Below are 17090 nucleotides of genomic sequence, written 5' to 3' on the forward strand. Positions count from 1 at the left end.
TCTTCCAGAGCCCCGGGGCATACCCCTACCCGTGGAGGGTAACAACACCTTGCTGCCCCATTCCATCATCCCGGGTACTCCCAACAATGGCAGCGGCGGTACTCCTAATTACCGCACACCATGGGTAGCGTCACGAACTATCATCTCCCTGTAAATATCTCCTTTTACTTTAGAATGTGGCCCCAAGCCCCCAGGTTTGGAGACCCTCGAGCCACGAACGGACATTGCCCGCAGATCTGAGCGGTTCGATCAGCTGCTGGGGCGGCACACTGACAACGTAGTAAACCAAGTCTCTGGATGCCCCTGCCCTCTTGGGGAGCTTTCCGGGCCCCGCTCCCTGCTAAGAGTAGCAGAAGAGCTTGCTCTCAGGAGCTCACGCTTGGGATTTCAGTGAGCTGCTTTGCTTGGAAAGCCCTATCCCCCTTGTTGTGCTAGTGCCCCCGATCTCTGAGCTTCATGGGAACAGTCCATATAGGTTCTGTCATCCGCAGGTTAATTGCCGGGTTGCTTGAAGCTTCTCCCCGACCTAGGGTCCATGAACCCTGACGTGCCTTCGGTCCCAGCCTGGCTATTGAACTGCGGCTGCTGGCTATCCTCCAAGACTAGCCAAGCACCCAGTCCCAATCTCCCGCGACCGGGTCTCCGACTCCTCCTGGTCCAGACCACTGTTTGCGATCTAGTCTGCTTTTTCCCTGGGAGCTCCAACTCCCAGCTTCCTCGAGCTCCTCACTGCTCGAGGACTACCACTGTTCTGACTTGTCACCTCACACCTCCCTGCCTGACCCCTAGGTGAACGTCCTTATTCCAGCTTAGCAGCCCACTGGTGTGCCTGACAGGGTTTGGTGCGAGGTGTAACTAGGATTTGTGGATGCTGGTGGAGGCAGTACCGCAAGGTGGGGACCCAGAACCATAGGGGGTTGAGCCCTGCACAGGGAGAGAAAGATTGTGCAGAACCCTGTGATGACCTGACTAGTCCAGGGCGTCACATTAACCCTTCACCTACCCCTGGGGAAAAGCCCTGCTCGCGTACGGCTCCAACATCCACTCTGCCCCCAGCCATCATCCCCAGTGGGAACCCACAGTGGCGGCCCTACTATTCCTGGCCATAAACCGAGTGTGGCAGAGTGGCATATTCGGACTTTATTTTTATTTTCATTTAAAACTGGTCAAAGGTGCCCCCGGATCCGAAACCCCTCGAGCCACGAACCGTTCGGATCCGAGCAGCCCGGCTGCCCCGGGACGCGACACTGTAAGCTGGAGTCTGGTGAAGGGTAGATCATTGTGGGACTCATTAGTGGACTGGAGGCCAGGATCAGATTTTTCCCATCGTAATGACAGTCAAAACGCTGGTGACCCAGGGGCATGACAAGGGGCCTGAAGTCTGATGTGTAAATTATTATGTGGTTTCACAGGGCCAATCTCTAAGTGAGTAGTTTGGCTCCTTCTCTGTGCAATGCTTGGAAGGTTGATGGGAGCAGAAGGTAACCTAACACATTAGAGCTTGTGAGTCTATAGAGGCCAGCCGTTGAGGAGGGCGGTTTACAGGGTGAATGTTGCGGGCGGGGGCCGCTGCCGCTTCTTTGGGCCCGCTCGGATCTGGGGTTCGCTGCTGCGGCTCGAGTGGTGACCGGACCCGGGCTCGCACGGCCGTCCATCCTCACAACCGTCGTAAAGGGGGATATTTACAGGGGATTTGTTGTGTCGGTGATGCCACCCGTGGGTTGCGGTGAGGGATGGTGACACCGCCGCTGCCTGGTTATGGGGCGCCCGGGGCTGATGGAGCGGGGCAGCAAGATGGGATGGTGTAGTCCCGGGGCCCGCGGTCTGAACACGGGAGTGACGGCTGCTTGAGGTGGCGCGCCGGGTTGGACCGGGGATCAATGGTGTACTCACAGTTCAGTAATTTCACACAAGTCCAGTGGTAAATCAAGTTGCCAGTGACTAGCTGCCGTTGGAGGGTGTATTCGGGTCCCACATCCGAGGTAGTGAACAGGTGTCCCTTTCTCCTGCACGCTATGTTTATCTATCCTGTTGGACGACTTTGCATGGAACGGAGAAGTCCACTCCCGGTTCTGTGTGTATTTGGGAGCTGTGGCCCACGAAATCTGACCCTTGGGAACTCTGTGGGTTCTGACGGACACCCTATCCCTCAGCGTTGGGCTTCCGTTTCGCTCTCTGGGCTTCGGGAGAAAAAAGCCTGAAACCTCGTCCTCTGCTGGTTAATTAACAAGGGGGCATGCAATCTTCCTCGTCCTAGGGTCCAGGCACCCCATCTGTGCACGGCCTCCGGACCGGAGTCCCGCTGTCGGCACCGGCGGGCTACGAACCTGCCCCGGTCCACTTAAGGTTTCCAGCGACCGGATCTCTGTTGCCTGTGGCACTGTTCACTGTCTGCCACCTAGCCGGGTAGTCCAGGGGCCCCTACACCTGACTCCGCTGTCAGACTAGAACTCCACTCAACTCTTCTATGTTTGACTGTTGTCAAAACTGTTCTCCAAACTTGACTTGACTGTCATGTTCCTGCCCCTGACACCTCAGGACCCCTAGCTGGGCGTTCTCATCTGCCTGATCCCACCCACTGGTGTGTCCTAATGATCATGAGTGGGTGGCTAGGCTTTAATGGCTGTGTGTTGTACCTGGGTGTGGGTTTTGGTGGTAACAAGGAGGGTGAACAACTTTTGTGACTACGTGGTTTTGCCAGGGCGTCACATGAATTTAGAGTACTAAGGTACATTTATCACAAACGTGTAAGCCCATCTGCCATTGACAAGCAAGGTTGTATATATTTGATTGTATGCTATTGTCGCGGGCGGGGAGGAGGGTGTCAGCACACTACGCTCGCCCCCTTCTGCTCGGGTCTGGCGGCCGCTGCTCAGTGGTGGCTCGAGCCGTAGGCCGGATCCCGGGGGTTTCTCGAGCGGCACTCCTCGCCCGTGAGTGAAAGGGGTTTGTTGGGTGCGGGGATTGTTATAGTTCGTGACGCCACCCACGGTTGTGGTGATTTCACCACCGCTGCTCAATGCGGGGGTCCCGGGGATGGTGAGGCGGAGCAGCCAGGTGTTGTGTTGCCCCTCCGTGGGCAGGGGTTGGTGATCCCAGGGCCCGGTGATGGTTTGTGAGGTGCGGGGCCTGGTGGGCGCAGGGACGCGGGGGCAGCGCTGTGCCTTGCGGCACTGTGGTACTCACTCAGCCTGAGACACGGACACAGTTTGTACGGTAAACCAAACGGCTGGTAGGACGGTCCCACAGACGGCTGCACCTGCACTCCCGGTAGGTGACGGTGATGTCCCTCTTCCTTGCACCTATGGTTGACTTGTGGTAGCGGTGGATTCCCTCCGGTTACCCGCTCCCCGACTACAATCTGGGCCGGAGGAGCTCTACACTTTGCCCGCAGGCGCTGGCCCTGAGAAACTGGTGCCTTGGCGGTGGCGGTGTCTCTCTGCTTCAGGTTGAGCTGTTGCCTTCAATCGGGACTTGTTTGCTGGGGGATCTACGTCCCCTTCACTGACGGATTCGGCAAATTTGGCGACTCCTAGCCTTGCCGGGGTCCGAGAGGCCCCTGCCCTGGTGCTGACTGTCCTTCGGAACACTGCTCCAGACCACCGGGCACACAGCCAACGGGGTCCTTCCAGGAACTTCCAAACGGTCCCACTCCAGACAGTCACCGCCGTCGCTGACCTTGCTGTTCTGGCCCTACACAAAGCTGGACCCTTCAGGCTTTCCTTCCTTCTTGTCACCTCACTTGCTTTCCTCCTTTACCACTTTTCTACTTTCACTACTTGGTTACTCCTTTCTAGCCCTCAGCTAGACTTCACTCTTGCCCTGCCTGGGCTACTCTGCCTGGTCCTTCCTGCCTCCAGAGCTGTGATCTCCTTGGTGGGCGGAGCCAACCGCCTGGCCCACCCCCTGGTGTGAATCATCAGCCTCTGGAGGAAGGCAACAAGGATTTGTAGTTTAGCTGTGATGTGCCTACCTGGAGTGTGGGGTGTGGTGGTGTTGTGACCTGTGACCCCTGGCTTGCCCAGGGCGTCACATTCCCCCTTAGCAAAATGCAGACCGTCCGCGGGCTGCCGTCCTACACCGGTTTTATTTTTCTGAAAAAGATAACATTTGGAAAATCAACATATATACATTTTTAATAACTCTTCCCAAGACGGGAGGCACATTTCTTTAACGTTGCAACGGTTTACGGTTACGGTTTCCGCTCTCTCCCACCCAAGCAACCTGGCCCTGATGCTGCCCCTAAAACCCAGGCAGCACCCCTTGACCCACAGTCCAGCACAAGTTACCCGAGCGGGATCTGTCCTTCCCCTCCAGAGGGTATCCACCGGTTCCTTTGGTGGCTGGGTTCCTTTGCTCTGCTGAGGGCCCTCCCTCCAACCTGCCTCTCCGGAGGCGGCATTGCGGAAAACGGTAACGGTAACCAACATATTTACAAGCCACTAACGTCTGTGGTTGCCCTGCAAGTTCACGGGCTTGTCCATGGATAGTTCCCATGCATTTTTAAACGGTCCCCACGGGGACAACGGTGCCGGCTCCGGCCGGTTCAATCACTAAGCAAATCAGGTAACTGTTCGGTAATTATCATTTTCATCATTTTTCAAACTTTCAACAAACTTTTCCAACAACAAACAGGTGGTCCCCACGGGGACGGTGCAACGGGCATCCGCTGCCCTACTCCGGTCCTTCTGCTGCTTCATCCGAGGGAGGGGGTGCAGAGCTCACCCTGCTCTCGTTGCTGCCCCTGAGCTTCACATCCAGGGCAAACCACCCCCTCTCTCCGCAGTGCCGGGTATACCGCACCATGTCTCCCGGTATGAGGTTACGGCCAGGATGCTCCTCGGGCAGATGGGCATTCACATCCCGCCGGGCCACAAACACTTCGGCCTCCAGGCCCGGTTCATATATAAACCCGTAGCCCCGGCGGACATCAAACCGCCTCACCTGCCCTTCATACAACTGGCCCCGGACACGGAAGGTCGCTTGCCGAAGATTTTCTTTTTCCCGAATGGCTCGGGCCACCAGCTCAGCTTTCCTTCTCTCCCTCTCCGCGATCTCCAGGCCCAGCTTTGTCGGCTCCCTATCCCAGTATGGCGCTGCTGCCAGCGCCGGCGCATGGGTCGGGCCCCGCGGGACATCCAGAACGTTACCCACTGTCAGGAAGGTGGGCGGCGTATCCCGCGGTGTCATGGCCTTGGGCGCTGCCTTGCAGCAACAACCCGGCGCCACCTCAGCCGAGGTGTGGGGGATGGGCACAGGGGCTTTCCGCAGCTGGGCCTTCGGCTCGGAGCGGGTCATCGGCTCCGGCTTGGGAAACTGCTCGGGGACTGTCTCTGGCACAATCTTCGGGGCCTTCCATGGCAACACCTCCGGTTTGCTACGGGCTCCGGCTACAGGTCGGTCCGCTGGGGCGGACGGGCTGGGTATCGCTACCGGTTGCGGTGGTAGCGGGCCTAGTGGCGGGGTCACGGCCCCCGAGACGGGTGGCGAGGGAGGCAACGGGGGGAGAGGGCTTGGACCGGGTCCCTCAGCCGCAGCGACCGGTCCCTCCGGGACATAGGGGCGTGGGTCACTCACCCTCCCTTCCTCCGCTTCCTCCTCGCGTCTCCGCACGGTGGCTATAACGTCCGCCATGTCGGTCTCCCACTCCTCCAAGAGGAGCTGCATCTTGACCTGCAGCCTTAGGTGGAGCTGCGCGGTCCGGATTTCCACCCACGCTGCGGTTCCCGGCGCGGGGGCCACGGTGTTTCGGGACGGCATCCACATGGTGACTTTCTCTTTTCTTTCCAGGAACGGTATGCTTGCAGGGTCCTGGCGTCCCTGCTTTTATAGCCGCAGCTACATGCAGCCAGCCGCCATCGCGTCCCCCTTAGCTTTTTCCGGCCACTCCTCTCTCGGGGCGGGGTCCTGGCCTTCGCGCCTCTACTGCTCGAGAAGATGCTCGAGCGGGAACTTTTCGCGCCAAAGATGGCGGCTTCTGCAATTTTTCTGCCGGATACCTCCGGCGGTAACAAGGCGCACCTCTACCAGACGGCAGAGCGGTAAGATCCTGTTCGTGACGCCAAGTTGTCGCGGGCGGGGAGGAGGGTGTCAGCACACTACGCTCGCCCCCTTCTGCTCGGGTCCGGCGGCCGCTGCTCAGTGGTGGCTCGAGCCGTAGGCCGGATCCCGGGGGTTTCTCGAGCGGCACTCCTCGCCCGTGAGTGAAAGGGGTTTGTTGGGTGCGGGGATTGTTATAGTTCGTGACGCCACCCACGGTTGTGGTGATTTCACCACCGCTGCTCAATGCGGGGGTCCCGGGGATGGTGAGGCGGAGCAGCCAGGTGTTGTGTTGCCCCTCCGTGGGCAGGGGTTGGTGATCCCGGGGCCCGGTGATGGTTTGTGAGGTGCGGGGCCTGGTGGGCGCAGGGACGCGGGGGGCAGCGCTGTGCCTTGCGGCACTGTAGTACTCACTCAGCCTGAGACACGGACACAGTTTGTACGGTAAACCAAACGGCTGGTAGGACGGTCCCACAGACGGCTGCACCTGCACTCCCGGTAGGTGACGGTGATGTCCCTCTTCCTTGCACCTATGGTTGACTTGTGGTAGCGGTGGATTCCCTCCGGTTACCCGCTCCCCGACTACAATCTGGGCCGGAGGAGCTCTACACTTTGCCCGCAGGCGCTGGCCCTGAGAAACTGGTGCCTTGGCGGTGGCGGTGTCTCTCTGCTTCAGGTTGAGCTGTTGCCTTCAATCGGGACTTGGTTGCTGGGGGATCTACGTCCCCTTCACTGACGGATTCGGCAAATTTGGCGACTCCTAGCCTTGCCGGGGTCCGAGAGGCCCCTGCCCTGGTGCTGACTGTCCTTCGGAACACTGCTCCAGACCACCGGGCACACAGCCAACGGGGTCCTTCCAGGAACTTCCAAACGGTCCCACTCCAGACAGTCACCGCCGTCGCTGACCTTGCTGTTCTGGCCCTACACAAAGCTGGACCCTTCAGGCTTTCCTTCCTTCTTGTCACCTCACTTGCTTTCCTCCTTTACCACTTTTCTACTTTCACTACTTGGTTACTCCTTTCTAGCCCTCAGCTAGACTTCACTCTTGCCCTGCCTGGGCTACTCTGCCTGGTCCTTCCTGCCTCCAGAGCTGTGATCTCCTTGGTGGGCGGAGCCAACCGCCTGGCCCAGCCCCTGGTGTGAATCATCAGCCTCTGGAGGAAGGCAACAAGGATTTATGGTTTAGCTGTGATGTGCCTACCTGGAGTGTGGGGTGTGGTGGTGTTGTGACCTGTGACCCCTGGCTTGCCCAGGGCGTCACACTATAGCACCACAGTCATCGCGGCCTGCATTTGTACATTTATTTCATATTGCTAGGATGTGCTTTTTTGTTTATTTTTTATGTACATTATTTCAGTACTGCTTCAGTAAAGTGATGCTTTTATCTATGCCGCCCTTTAATAGTGAGAGGATATCAGAATACAGTTGGGAAATAACTGAGGCTTGTGTTATGTTGGAAATGACCCCAGGTGCTTCCTGTAGTTCGAGCATACATAGAATCGTGTCATTGTTTAGAAGCGTTATAGATAAAAAAATGATTGCTTTTGTGTCGTGTATATATATAACGTCAAACTTCCCAGAAATGTCCCTTCCTTTAGAAAACAAATGTAAAGGGAGCAGTAAAACTAAAGCACCTGAAATAAGATATTCCACATCTCCTTCCCTATTACTTTGTATAATATCTGGAATTTGGTTAAAAATACCCAACGTTCAATATAAGGACAAAGGCAACACAAATGTGACATCACGCAACTAGATTTATTTCTACAAGATACAAAACATTTCTAGACATTTCCAATACAACTCTGAACTGACACGACGAGATGTTCTTTGGATCTTCATGGTTTGCGGAGGATGAATTAGGTATAAATGTGCATTAACAACATATTAAAACAAGCGCCTGGTAATAAAGCAGAGGGGGTGCAGGCCAAGTGATACAGATGAGAATCAGTGTCCTGGCTGTAGGAGGTGCTGAGGCTGTAGTCATCTCCAAGTTTAAAGAACCTTAGAGGGAACCTGTCCTTAGTAAGCCACCAAAAATGCATTGTTTGTATGTTAAATTAATTTTGTTTTTTGCATTTTTAATATTTTTTTTTATAATTTTCAATAATGATTTATCTACAGTGAGTATAAAAAGTTGACACACTCTTGTTAAAATGACAGATTCTTATTAAAATCATATCAAGAAGAATAATTTCAAAACTTTTTCCACTTTTACTTTCACCCATAATTTGTAAAATTTTATTAAAAATAAACTAAAATGATTTCAGGTTGAAAAATATAAACTATAAAACTAAAATAATGTGGTTACATATATATTTGCACACCCTTAAACTAATGTTTTGTTGAAGTACCCTTTGAATTTAGGGCAGCATTCCTTTTTTTGGGTAGGAGTCAATCAGCATGGCACATGTAGGAATGGTAATCTTTGCCCACTCTTCCTTGCAGTAGCGCTCCATATCTGTCAGATTGCTGGGTCATCTCCTGTGTACACTGCCCCCTTCAGATCATTAGCAATTGTATTCAGGTCTGTTCTCTGACGTTATTTTCACTCTGGACACAAAGTCCAACACTAGACTTACGGGTGCTTTACACACTGCGACATCGCTAGTCATTCTTGCGATATGTGGTGATCGCTGCCGTAGCGAACATTATCGCTACGGCAGCATCACACGCACATACCTTGTCAACGACGTCGCTGTGACCGCCGAACAATCCCTCCCCCAAGGGGGGGGGTGCGTTCGGCATCATAGCGATGTCACTGCGGCGTCACTAAGCGATGTGTGCTGCCGCAGGAACGCAGAACAACATCGTACCTGCAGCAGCGATATTAAGGAAATGAACGACGTGTCAACGAGCAACGATTTTTCACGTTTTTGCGCTCGTTGATCGTCGCTCATTTCTGTCACACGCTGTGATGTCGCTAACGGTGTCGGATGTGCGTCACTAACGACGTGACCCCGACGATATATTGTTAACGATGTCGCAGTGTGTAAAGTACCCTTTATACTTTTTCATCATTTTCAGTAGTCATCTCATTTTCGAGAAAAGAAACCATTAGTAGGTATCCAGAGATGTAAAGAAACCAGAATTGCAGACATAAAACAGCTTTAATAGATCAAAGTAAATATATCCAGACAGACCGTAGCAGCGTTTCAGCGATGTCTTTTGACTGTGTCTTAATCAGGGTTGTCATCTCATTATCAGTAGAGGCAAGAGGATAATGAAAGGTAACAATTATACAGTATATAGATGACATTGATGATAAGTGATGGTCACAGCTCACCTCCCCCCTCCCTGCACAATGACCTCTGCACAGCTCATGTCTACATCTCTCCTACATAAGTCTGCTTATTGCTATGGTCCAAGCAGCTGATCTAAAGCATATTTCTAAATGCTGGTATATGCAGCTAAATTAAGATGAATGGCCCAGATATTCATGTATAGAAAATTAAATACAAATATTTATAGTCAAAAATCAGAAAAAAAGAATATGTATAATTATCTGAACCTAATTCGTAAAATATTATAGTTAATACATTCCTTTTAAGTCTATCTGCTAGAAACACAAGATGGATGAGGATCCAGATGCAGATTTTGCATTTCCTCCTTGATGGCTCCAGTTAGGAATATAGAAGCAGATAAAGACTCTTATGGCAGTAACTGTGTGGCATGTGTGACCAATGTTATCCAGCATTCATCTAGTGGAGTACCTCACATTGAATTTGGAACCATCTACAATGATATAAACATTATCTAGGCCAATATAATGTTGCACCAGTTTTTGTTGTGCCGTCTTTGCACATTTATCCATATTGTTGTGTATGTGTCTTTGTGTCGCTCTTTGTTCATAAGTTCTATAATGGAAATAGCATGACGATCTGAAAAGAACAAAAGAAAGTCAGTAAACTGATCACAATTATGGTGTTTATACAATAAAAGCATTAACAAGAATGCAGTGTCCTCCGCCATTTTAGGCTGCATTACAACTTTTTCATTCTACCATGCTTTTCTTTGCTTTGGTGGTACCATTGTCAATGGTTCTGATCTGGCATAAATCCTAAGTCATATGGTCAAGGCTCATTAAAGGGTCACTTTTGACTTTTAGGATTGCTACCTCCAATAGGTGGCACTAGAGTTTGTCTACTTCCTCACTGAAGAGACAATTTGCATATTTCCCAGAGGAGCACCACTGGCATGCTAGAATGGTGTGTCAGTCTCTGCAAGGAGAATAGCTTCCTATTTAGACACCTTCTTAGCCTCTCATACAGCCAGATCAGATCTCATACTTTGCACTGACGAGGGGCAATCACCCCAAAACACCATGTTTGCAAATTGAGATTCTGTTCCGGCATACAACCTAAGTCATATGACAAGGCTCATTAAAGGGTCACTTTTGACTTTTATGATTGCTATCTTCAATAGGTGGCACTAGAGTTTGTCTCCTTTCTCACTGAAGAGACAATTTGCACCAATGTCAATGATATTGTTAAAATGACCCAACCAATCTAGCCACAATATTAAACACTTGTGATGGTGCAAAACCAATTTACAGCACCTGGTTTGCTGCCAGACAGGAATCCTGGCTCCTCTTTTGATTAGCTGGCTTGGCATAATATTACCGCTGTGATGTAATGCACATGCCAAGCTGGCTAAATAATAGAAAAGGCACCAATGCTGGCAGATCAGAGGGGGTATCCAATGGCCTCAGAATACTGGTATGACCGCTGCATGGGGTCCTGCTCTTCAGATTGTACATCTTTATTAAACCCCCTTGCCTGAGTCAATTCTGTATACAGTGTGTCCACCCATATACTGTTCACAGCCATTAACTTGAGAATGGCGGCAGCTATAGGCATAGAAGTGGTGTCTAGGTATAGTAAAGTATCCATACGCTACACAATGAAACCACCTATAGCGCCATCTGGTGGAAAACAACAGAGTTAGCATTTTTTCTTAAAAACGGAACGAGATAGAGAAAAAAAGTGAATTTTAAAATTTTAGGTCATCATCAATTCAATACGAATTGACACCTTGCATACAGAAATGCTATGATATGAAACCCGTGACCCCCCCCCCCCCAAAACATTGAATGCTGGTCACGCATATGGCGCTCATTTAACTTGGTGCTCAAAGTGGCCACTGTCAGCTGCAATGCACATCTGGACTCTGGACAGCATACTGTATCTTGCTGCAAGTTGTGCAATATGGTAGGTGACACGTTTGCACAAGTATTTGTGATTTGTAGTCGTAGGTCCTGCAATGTTGGTGGAGGGGTCGCATACACCTGCTGTTTGATGTGACTTCACAGAAAGAAGTCCAATGGGGTAGGGTCAGGTGAGCGTGGAGGCCACTCCACGCAGCCACCATACCCAATGACTTGTAGGAAGGTCTCCATGAGGTATCACTTCACGTCCGCAGCCTTGTGAGTTTTACACATTCTAATCATAGCATTTCTGTATGCAAGGTGTCGATTCGTATTGCATTGATGATGCCCTACAACTTTGTAATTCACTTTTTTTCTCTATCTCGTTCCGTTTTCGAGATAAATATGCTAACTCCGTTTTTTTCCACCAGATGGCGCTATAGGTGATTTCATTGCGTAGTGCATGGCTTCTTTACTATACCTAGACACCACTTCTATTCCCATAGCTGCAGCTGTTCTCAAGTTAATGGCGGTGGACAGGATATGGGTGGACACACTGTATATAATCATCATCTATATATATAATTGCCCTATTCTGTCTCTCTGTCTGTCTGTCCAAGAAATGACATCATACGCTGAAACCGCCTAAACCACGCCCACACAGCTCCAACAGGCCGAACACCCCCCCACACACCCACCCCTCATTCCACCCTCACCCAATCAGCAGTGGCCCTGCATCACACCCCCCACACAACCACACCTTTCTCTACCCACACCCAATCAGCAGCGACGACCGCTCAATTAGGACATGCCCACTCGCCGAAATCCTGACAATGCCATGACGCAGCCGGCAGACAGGTACAAGAGACACCGCCATGGAAGCTACCTACATGCGACGCGACAGAGCACAGGTAGGGCGCTTTCACACTTACCACCCCTATCATCACTGCACACAACCCGGCACTACCGCTCCCATCATCATCACTGCACACACCCCTGCACTACCGCACTCATCATCACAGCACACACCCCAGCACTACTGCACCCATCATCACTGCACACAACCCGGCACTACCGCTCCCATCATCATCACCGCACACACCCCTGTACTACCGCACTCATCATCATCGCACACGCAAAGACACTACCGCCCCGATCACTGCACACACGCAGGCACTACCACCCCTATCATCACCGCACACACCGCACTACCACACCCATCATCACTGCGCTCATGCAGGCATTACCTCAGTGACATCCCCGCTGACAGTGCGACTCACTTCAGTTGCTGAGTGTAACTGACAGAGAGCGGCGGTGTTCTACTGCCGCTCCTGTCAGCTTCATGTAGCAGAGCTGAAAGCGTCATGGGACCTCTGTGGATTACGTCGGACTGGCAGGTGTATTTGGGGGTTTAATAAAGTGGTGAAAGAGGGTTTTTTTGTCTTTTATTCCAAATAAAGGATTTTTTCGGGTGTATGTGTTTATTTTTTTTAACTTACAGGTTAATCATGGAAGGTATCTCGGGGAGACGCCTTCTATGATTAACCTAGGACTTAGTGACAGCTATGGGCTGCCATTAACTCCTTATTACCCCAAATGCCACCGCACCAGGGCAATTCCGGATGAGCCGGGTAAAGTCCCAGGACTGTCGCATCTAATGTCGCATCTGCTGGCTGATATTTTTAGGCTGGGTGGCTCCCCATAACGTGAGGCTCCCTATCCTGAGAACACCAGCCTTCAGCCGTGTGGCTTTATCTTGGCTGGTATCAAAATTCAGAGGAACCGCACGCCGTTTTTTTTCCAATTAATTATTTAGACCCACCCACCGGTGGCTGTGATTGCTTGCAGTGAGACAGCTGTCACTCAGCGTGGGGGCGTATCTGACTGCAACCAATCATAGGCGCCGGTGGGCAGGGGAAGCAGGGAATACGAGATGGAATAATGAGCGGCCGGTATTTTCAAAAGCAGGAGAAGCCGCCAGAGCAGTGTGACAGCCGTGCAGCGCCTCGCCCGTAATCGGTGAGTATGGGAGAGGGCAGAGAGAGACCAGGAGTGATTTTAAATGATTTAGATAGTTCTGCTGGACATGCTGAGCATGCGCAGTAGAACGTGACGGAATCCGTCGGTGGATTCTGCCACTTAGTTCATTGCAGCAGAATCCACCCCATAGACAATCATTAGACACCAAAAACGGTAAAGGTGCGTTATTTTAACGACCCAAAAAACGCTGCATGCAGCGTTCCCTCCGCCCGATGCTGCGTCTAAATACCGACTCAGCGCTGTTCAGCGGATGCAACGCAGACACTTGCGTTAGGGTGCGTCGTCAATACAAGTCTATGGAGAATAGCGCAGTGCGTTAACGGACTTCGCTATTCTCCATAGCGATGGATTGCGCTGAACGCAAGTGTGAAAGCCCTAAGCCCCGACCCACAGGAGGCCCCAAAGCACAGCTCAGTGACCCAACTACGCCACAGAGACACAGAGGTACGGGGACTGAAGGAGACGCAGCTGCTGCATCGCAGGGCTTCCCCGCGCCACAGAGACACAGAGGATGGACGGGGACTGGAGGAGACGCAACTGCGGCATCGCAGGGCTTCCCTGCACCACAGAGACACAGAGGATGGACAGGGACCGGAGGAGACGCAACTGCGGCATCGCAGGGCTTCCCCGCGCCACAGAGACACAGAGGATGGACGGGGACCGGAGAAGATGCAGCTGCGGCATTGCAGGGCTTCCCCATGCCACAGAGACACATAGAGGAACGGGAATGTGAATGTTAAGGAACCGCTCATTACTATTCATGAGCTGCTCATTACTATTCATGAAGGGTTACTTAACATTCACTGCAGTGTTAATATTTAAGTAGCTATGTGCTTCCCCTGCATTCATCGGTGGTTAGTGGGAGAGCTGTGTCCCAGAGTGCCCATGAGCCAATCATTACTATTCATGGCCAGCGGGAAATGAAGACACACACACACACACATCACGACTCCCACACAGGCCAACACAAACACACACACACACCGGCACACACAAACCACCACGCACACACATCGCCGCGCACACACACACACACACACACACACACAACAACCCTGCTCATATCAAATGTGCCCCCCACACACACACAACCACCCACACATGGGCGCACACACACACAGCCGTACACAAACACCCCCGCACAAACACATCGCCCCAAAATCACACGCCCCCACTCACACACACATCACCCCACATATGCACCGCAACACACACACAACGCAATACACACACCGTGCAACACAAATACCGCTCTACACAGACACCCACATACCAGGATGGGGGCCATACAAGGGTGGAGACTATACCAGGATGGGACACAGACCAGGATGCTGCATACACAAGGATCCTGCCTATACCACGATGGGGCCACATACCAGCATCAACCCACATACCAGGATGGGGGCCATACAAGGATGGAGACTATACCCGGATGGGTATTTACATCTTCATGTTAAACATTCACAATTTTTAAACAATAAAATGTATCTTTGACAAAAAATATATTGTGTCTTCCTTCCATTATTAGTCAAAAATCATACATTAACTACACAATAAATTCTAGAATACCCGATACGTTAGAATCGGGCCACCATCTAGTGTGTAGATAAACACAAAGAAGAGTCAAGGTCTCTGCAGAAGAACAGAGCCAGAGTCGACAAGGGCAGATAACAGGTCTCACTGGGCATTGTAGGTCGAGCAATGTGGCCCCCAAATCATGAAGTATTTATGCCAGAGTTTTGTCATAAAACACCTTGAAAAGTTGCAAAATTGAAGCTTTTTGTGTTTACACACCACTTACAGCCAGCTCCACCAAAGCTAGTGGAGCAGGGGAGGAGTGAGGTCAGGATGGGATGTGACAAAGCCCACCTGACAAATTCATCAAAAGTGGTGGAGTACATTATGCCAGAAATGTTATTACAGCCCCTGATGGAAACTGGAGATTACATCCAGTTTTGGTCCAACATGTGCTCAGGGCTGGTCTCTGGTCTCACTTCTTGCTATGTTCTCTATTTTTCAATGCACACTGATAGTGTGCTCCCTTGCCAGCTCATCATTTCTCTTTAGACCCAGTGAAGGAGCGTGTCAGTGTGCATTCAAGGGAATATAGCATTACGAGCGCATACTGAGCATGTGTCGAAATTGAAGACCAGCACATGCCCAGGAACTCAGGGACTGGCCCAGCCCTTGAATAGATGTCACTGATGCTTTATTTCAGGGTGGTGACAGTAGTTGAGACAGTGACCGAACCACCAGCCCCCTCATGACATCCCATTCAGGAATCTCCAAGTGCATGCTGGGATACTCGAACAAAACCTCATCGGAAGTTAAAAATAAACAGGACGTTTGAGTAGAGAGGAGACGGTAAGGAATTTTGAACTAAGGAATATTAGAAAAGCAGTCAGATTATTAAATTAAATACATATAAATTTAGTATGAAATTCACCATTGGTTTCAGACATTCTCTTTAACTTTAGATCTGGAGGGTTGGTGTGGTGTGGTAGATTCAGAAAAAGTGTAATGACTACTACTAATTATAATGTAGTTGGCATGTGATTTACTTACCTATATGGAGAATGTCCATTATTTTATGTGATGCTTCTCTTTCCTCTATAGATCACTGATAAAAATCATGAAACATATAATTATTAAGTAATTATAAAATTATATGCACACAGTACTAACAGATGAAAGATTAGCCCACAGTGGTCAATTTTAAATTTTGTGTTCTCCTTCCCTTCTTCCAAGGGTCATAACTTTACTATTTTTATATCAACAAAAGTGGATATGGGATGTTTTTTGCAGGACGAATTGTATTCATTTTATCATATAATGTACTGAGACAAAAAAAAGTGCGATGAAACGGTGTAAAAACTAATTTCGCGTACATGATTTTCCATGTCAGTGTGGCTATAGCAATACTGAAAATATATCTTTTTTTTTTTACTTAAATTATGAAAAAAAATTATAACTTTATAATAAATAATGTTTGTCACCATTATATGAGACTCTTAACTTTTTATTTTTCTCTGAGTGGACTTGTCTTTTGAGTGTTGAGATGACATTTTTATTGGCACCAATTTGGGGTAAATGCCACCTTTTGATCGCTTAATACTCCATATTTTGGGTGCAACCATGTGACCAAAGAACTGCAATTCTGAAGTTATTTTTTTCATTATTATATGTACTGTATTAGATAAATCATTTTCTATGTTAACTGATCATACTTTTTGTGGACATGGCAATACAAAATGTGTTGACTTTATTTTTTTTTTTTTTTTTTACTTTTAAATGGAAAAATAAATATGATTTGAATGTTTGCTTGTTTTAACGTTACACTTTATTTTTTTTAGTTCCATAGAGGGCTTGAACCTGTGTCCGGGCTTCTCAAAGTATCAAGATGGCAGCTATGGGGGTCTTCAGCAAGCCCCAAACTGCCTGTGATCAAAAGGCGATGAACCACAGAACAGGGACAGTGTGACTTAAATACCATTGTCAGAGATTGACTGTGACATTATGGTAGTTAAACAACATTTTTAAGTGCTAACTCCATTCACTACTCTTAGAGGCAGGTGCTGGCTGTAATACGCAGCCAGCACCTGCCCAAAATAAAGCTGGCTCAGCAACTGAGCCTGCAAAGTCCACTCATATGTCACATGTCAGGAATTGATTAAATAAAGCATTTCAGGCTTCCTACAGTATGTTTACTTGTGCAGATTTTTGAAAAGCTGTTGAAATATGTGATACTGTGTAATGTCTATATTGTCTCAATATGTTGGTGCTCTATAAATAAAATTATTATTGTTTTTATTATTATTATTATTATTATTATTATTATTATTACAAACTTATTTCCCTGAATGTT

At 49.8% G+C, this 17090-nt stretch overlaps 1 protein-coding gene across 1 annotated transcript in view; it reads right to left on the reverse strand.

Moving 5' to 3' along the window:
• Positions 1 to 15813: 15813 nt before the first annotated feature.
• The window catches only part of FNDC7 (fibronectin type III domain containing 7), a 70036-nt gene continuing 68759 nt past the window's right edge, over positions 15814 to 17090 (reverse strand). Inside the window, exon 15 of the mRNA XM_075322118.1 lies at positions 15814 to 15845. Within this exon, the coding sequence (XP_075178233.1) occupies positions 15814 to 15845 (32 nt within the window). The remainder of the gene's footprint in view (positions 15846 to 17090) is intronic.

This window comes from Anomaloglossus baeobatrachus, chromosome 8 (assembly GCF_048569485.1).
Source record: "Anomaloglossus baeobatrachus isolate aAnoBae1 chromosome 8, aAnoBae1.hap1, whole genome shotgun sequence".
NCBI classification, from domain to species: Eukaryota; Metazoa; Chordata; class Amphibia; order Anura; family Aromobatidae; genus Anomaloglossus; species Anomaloglossus baeobatrachus.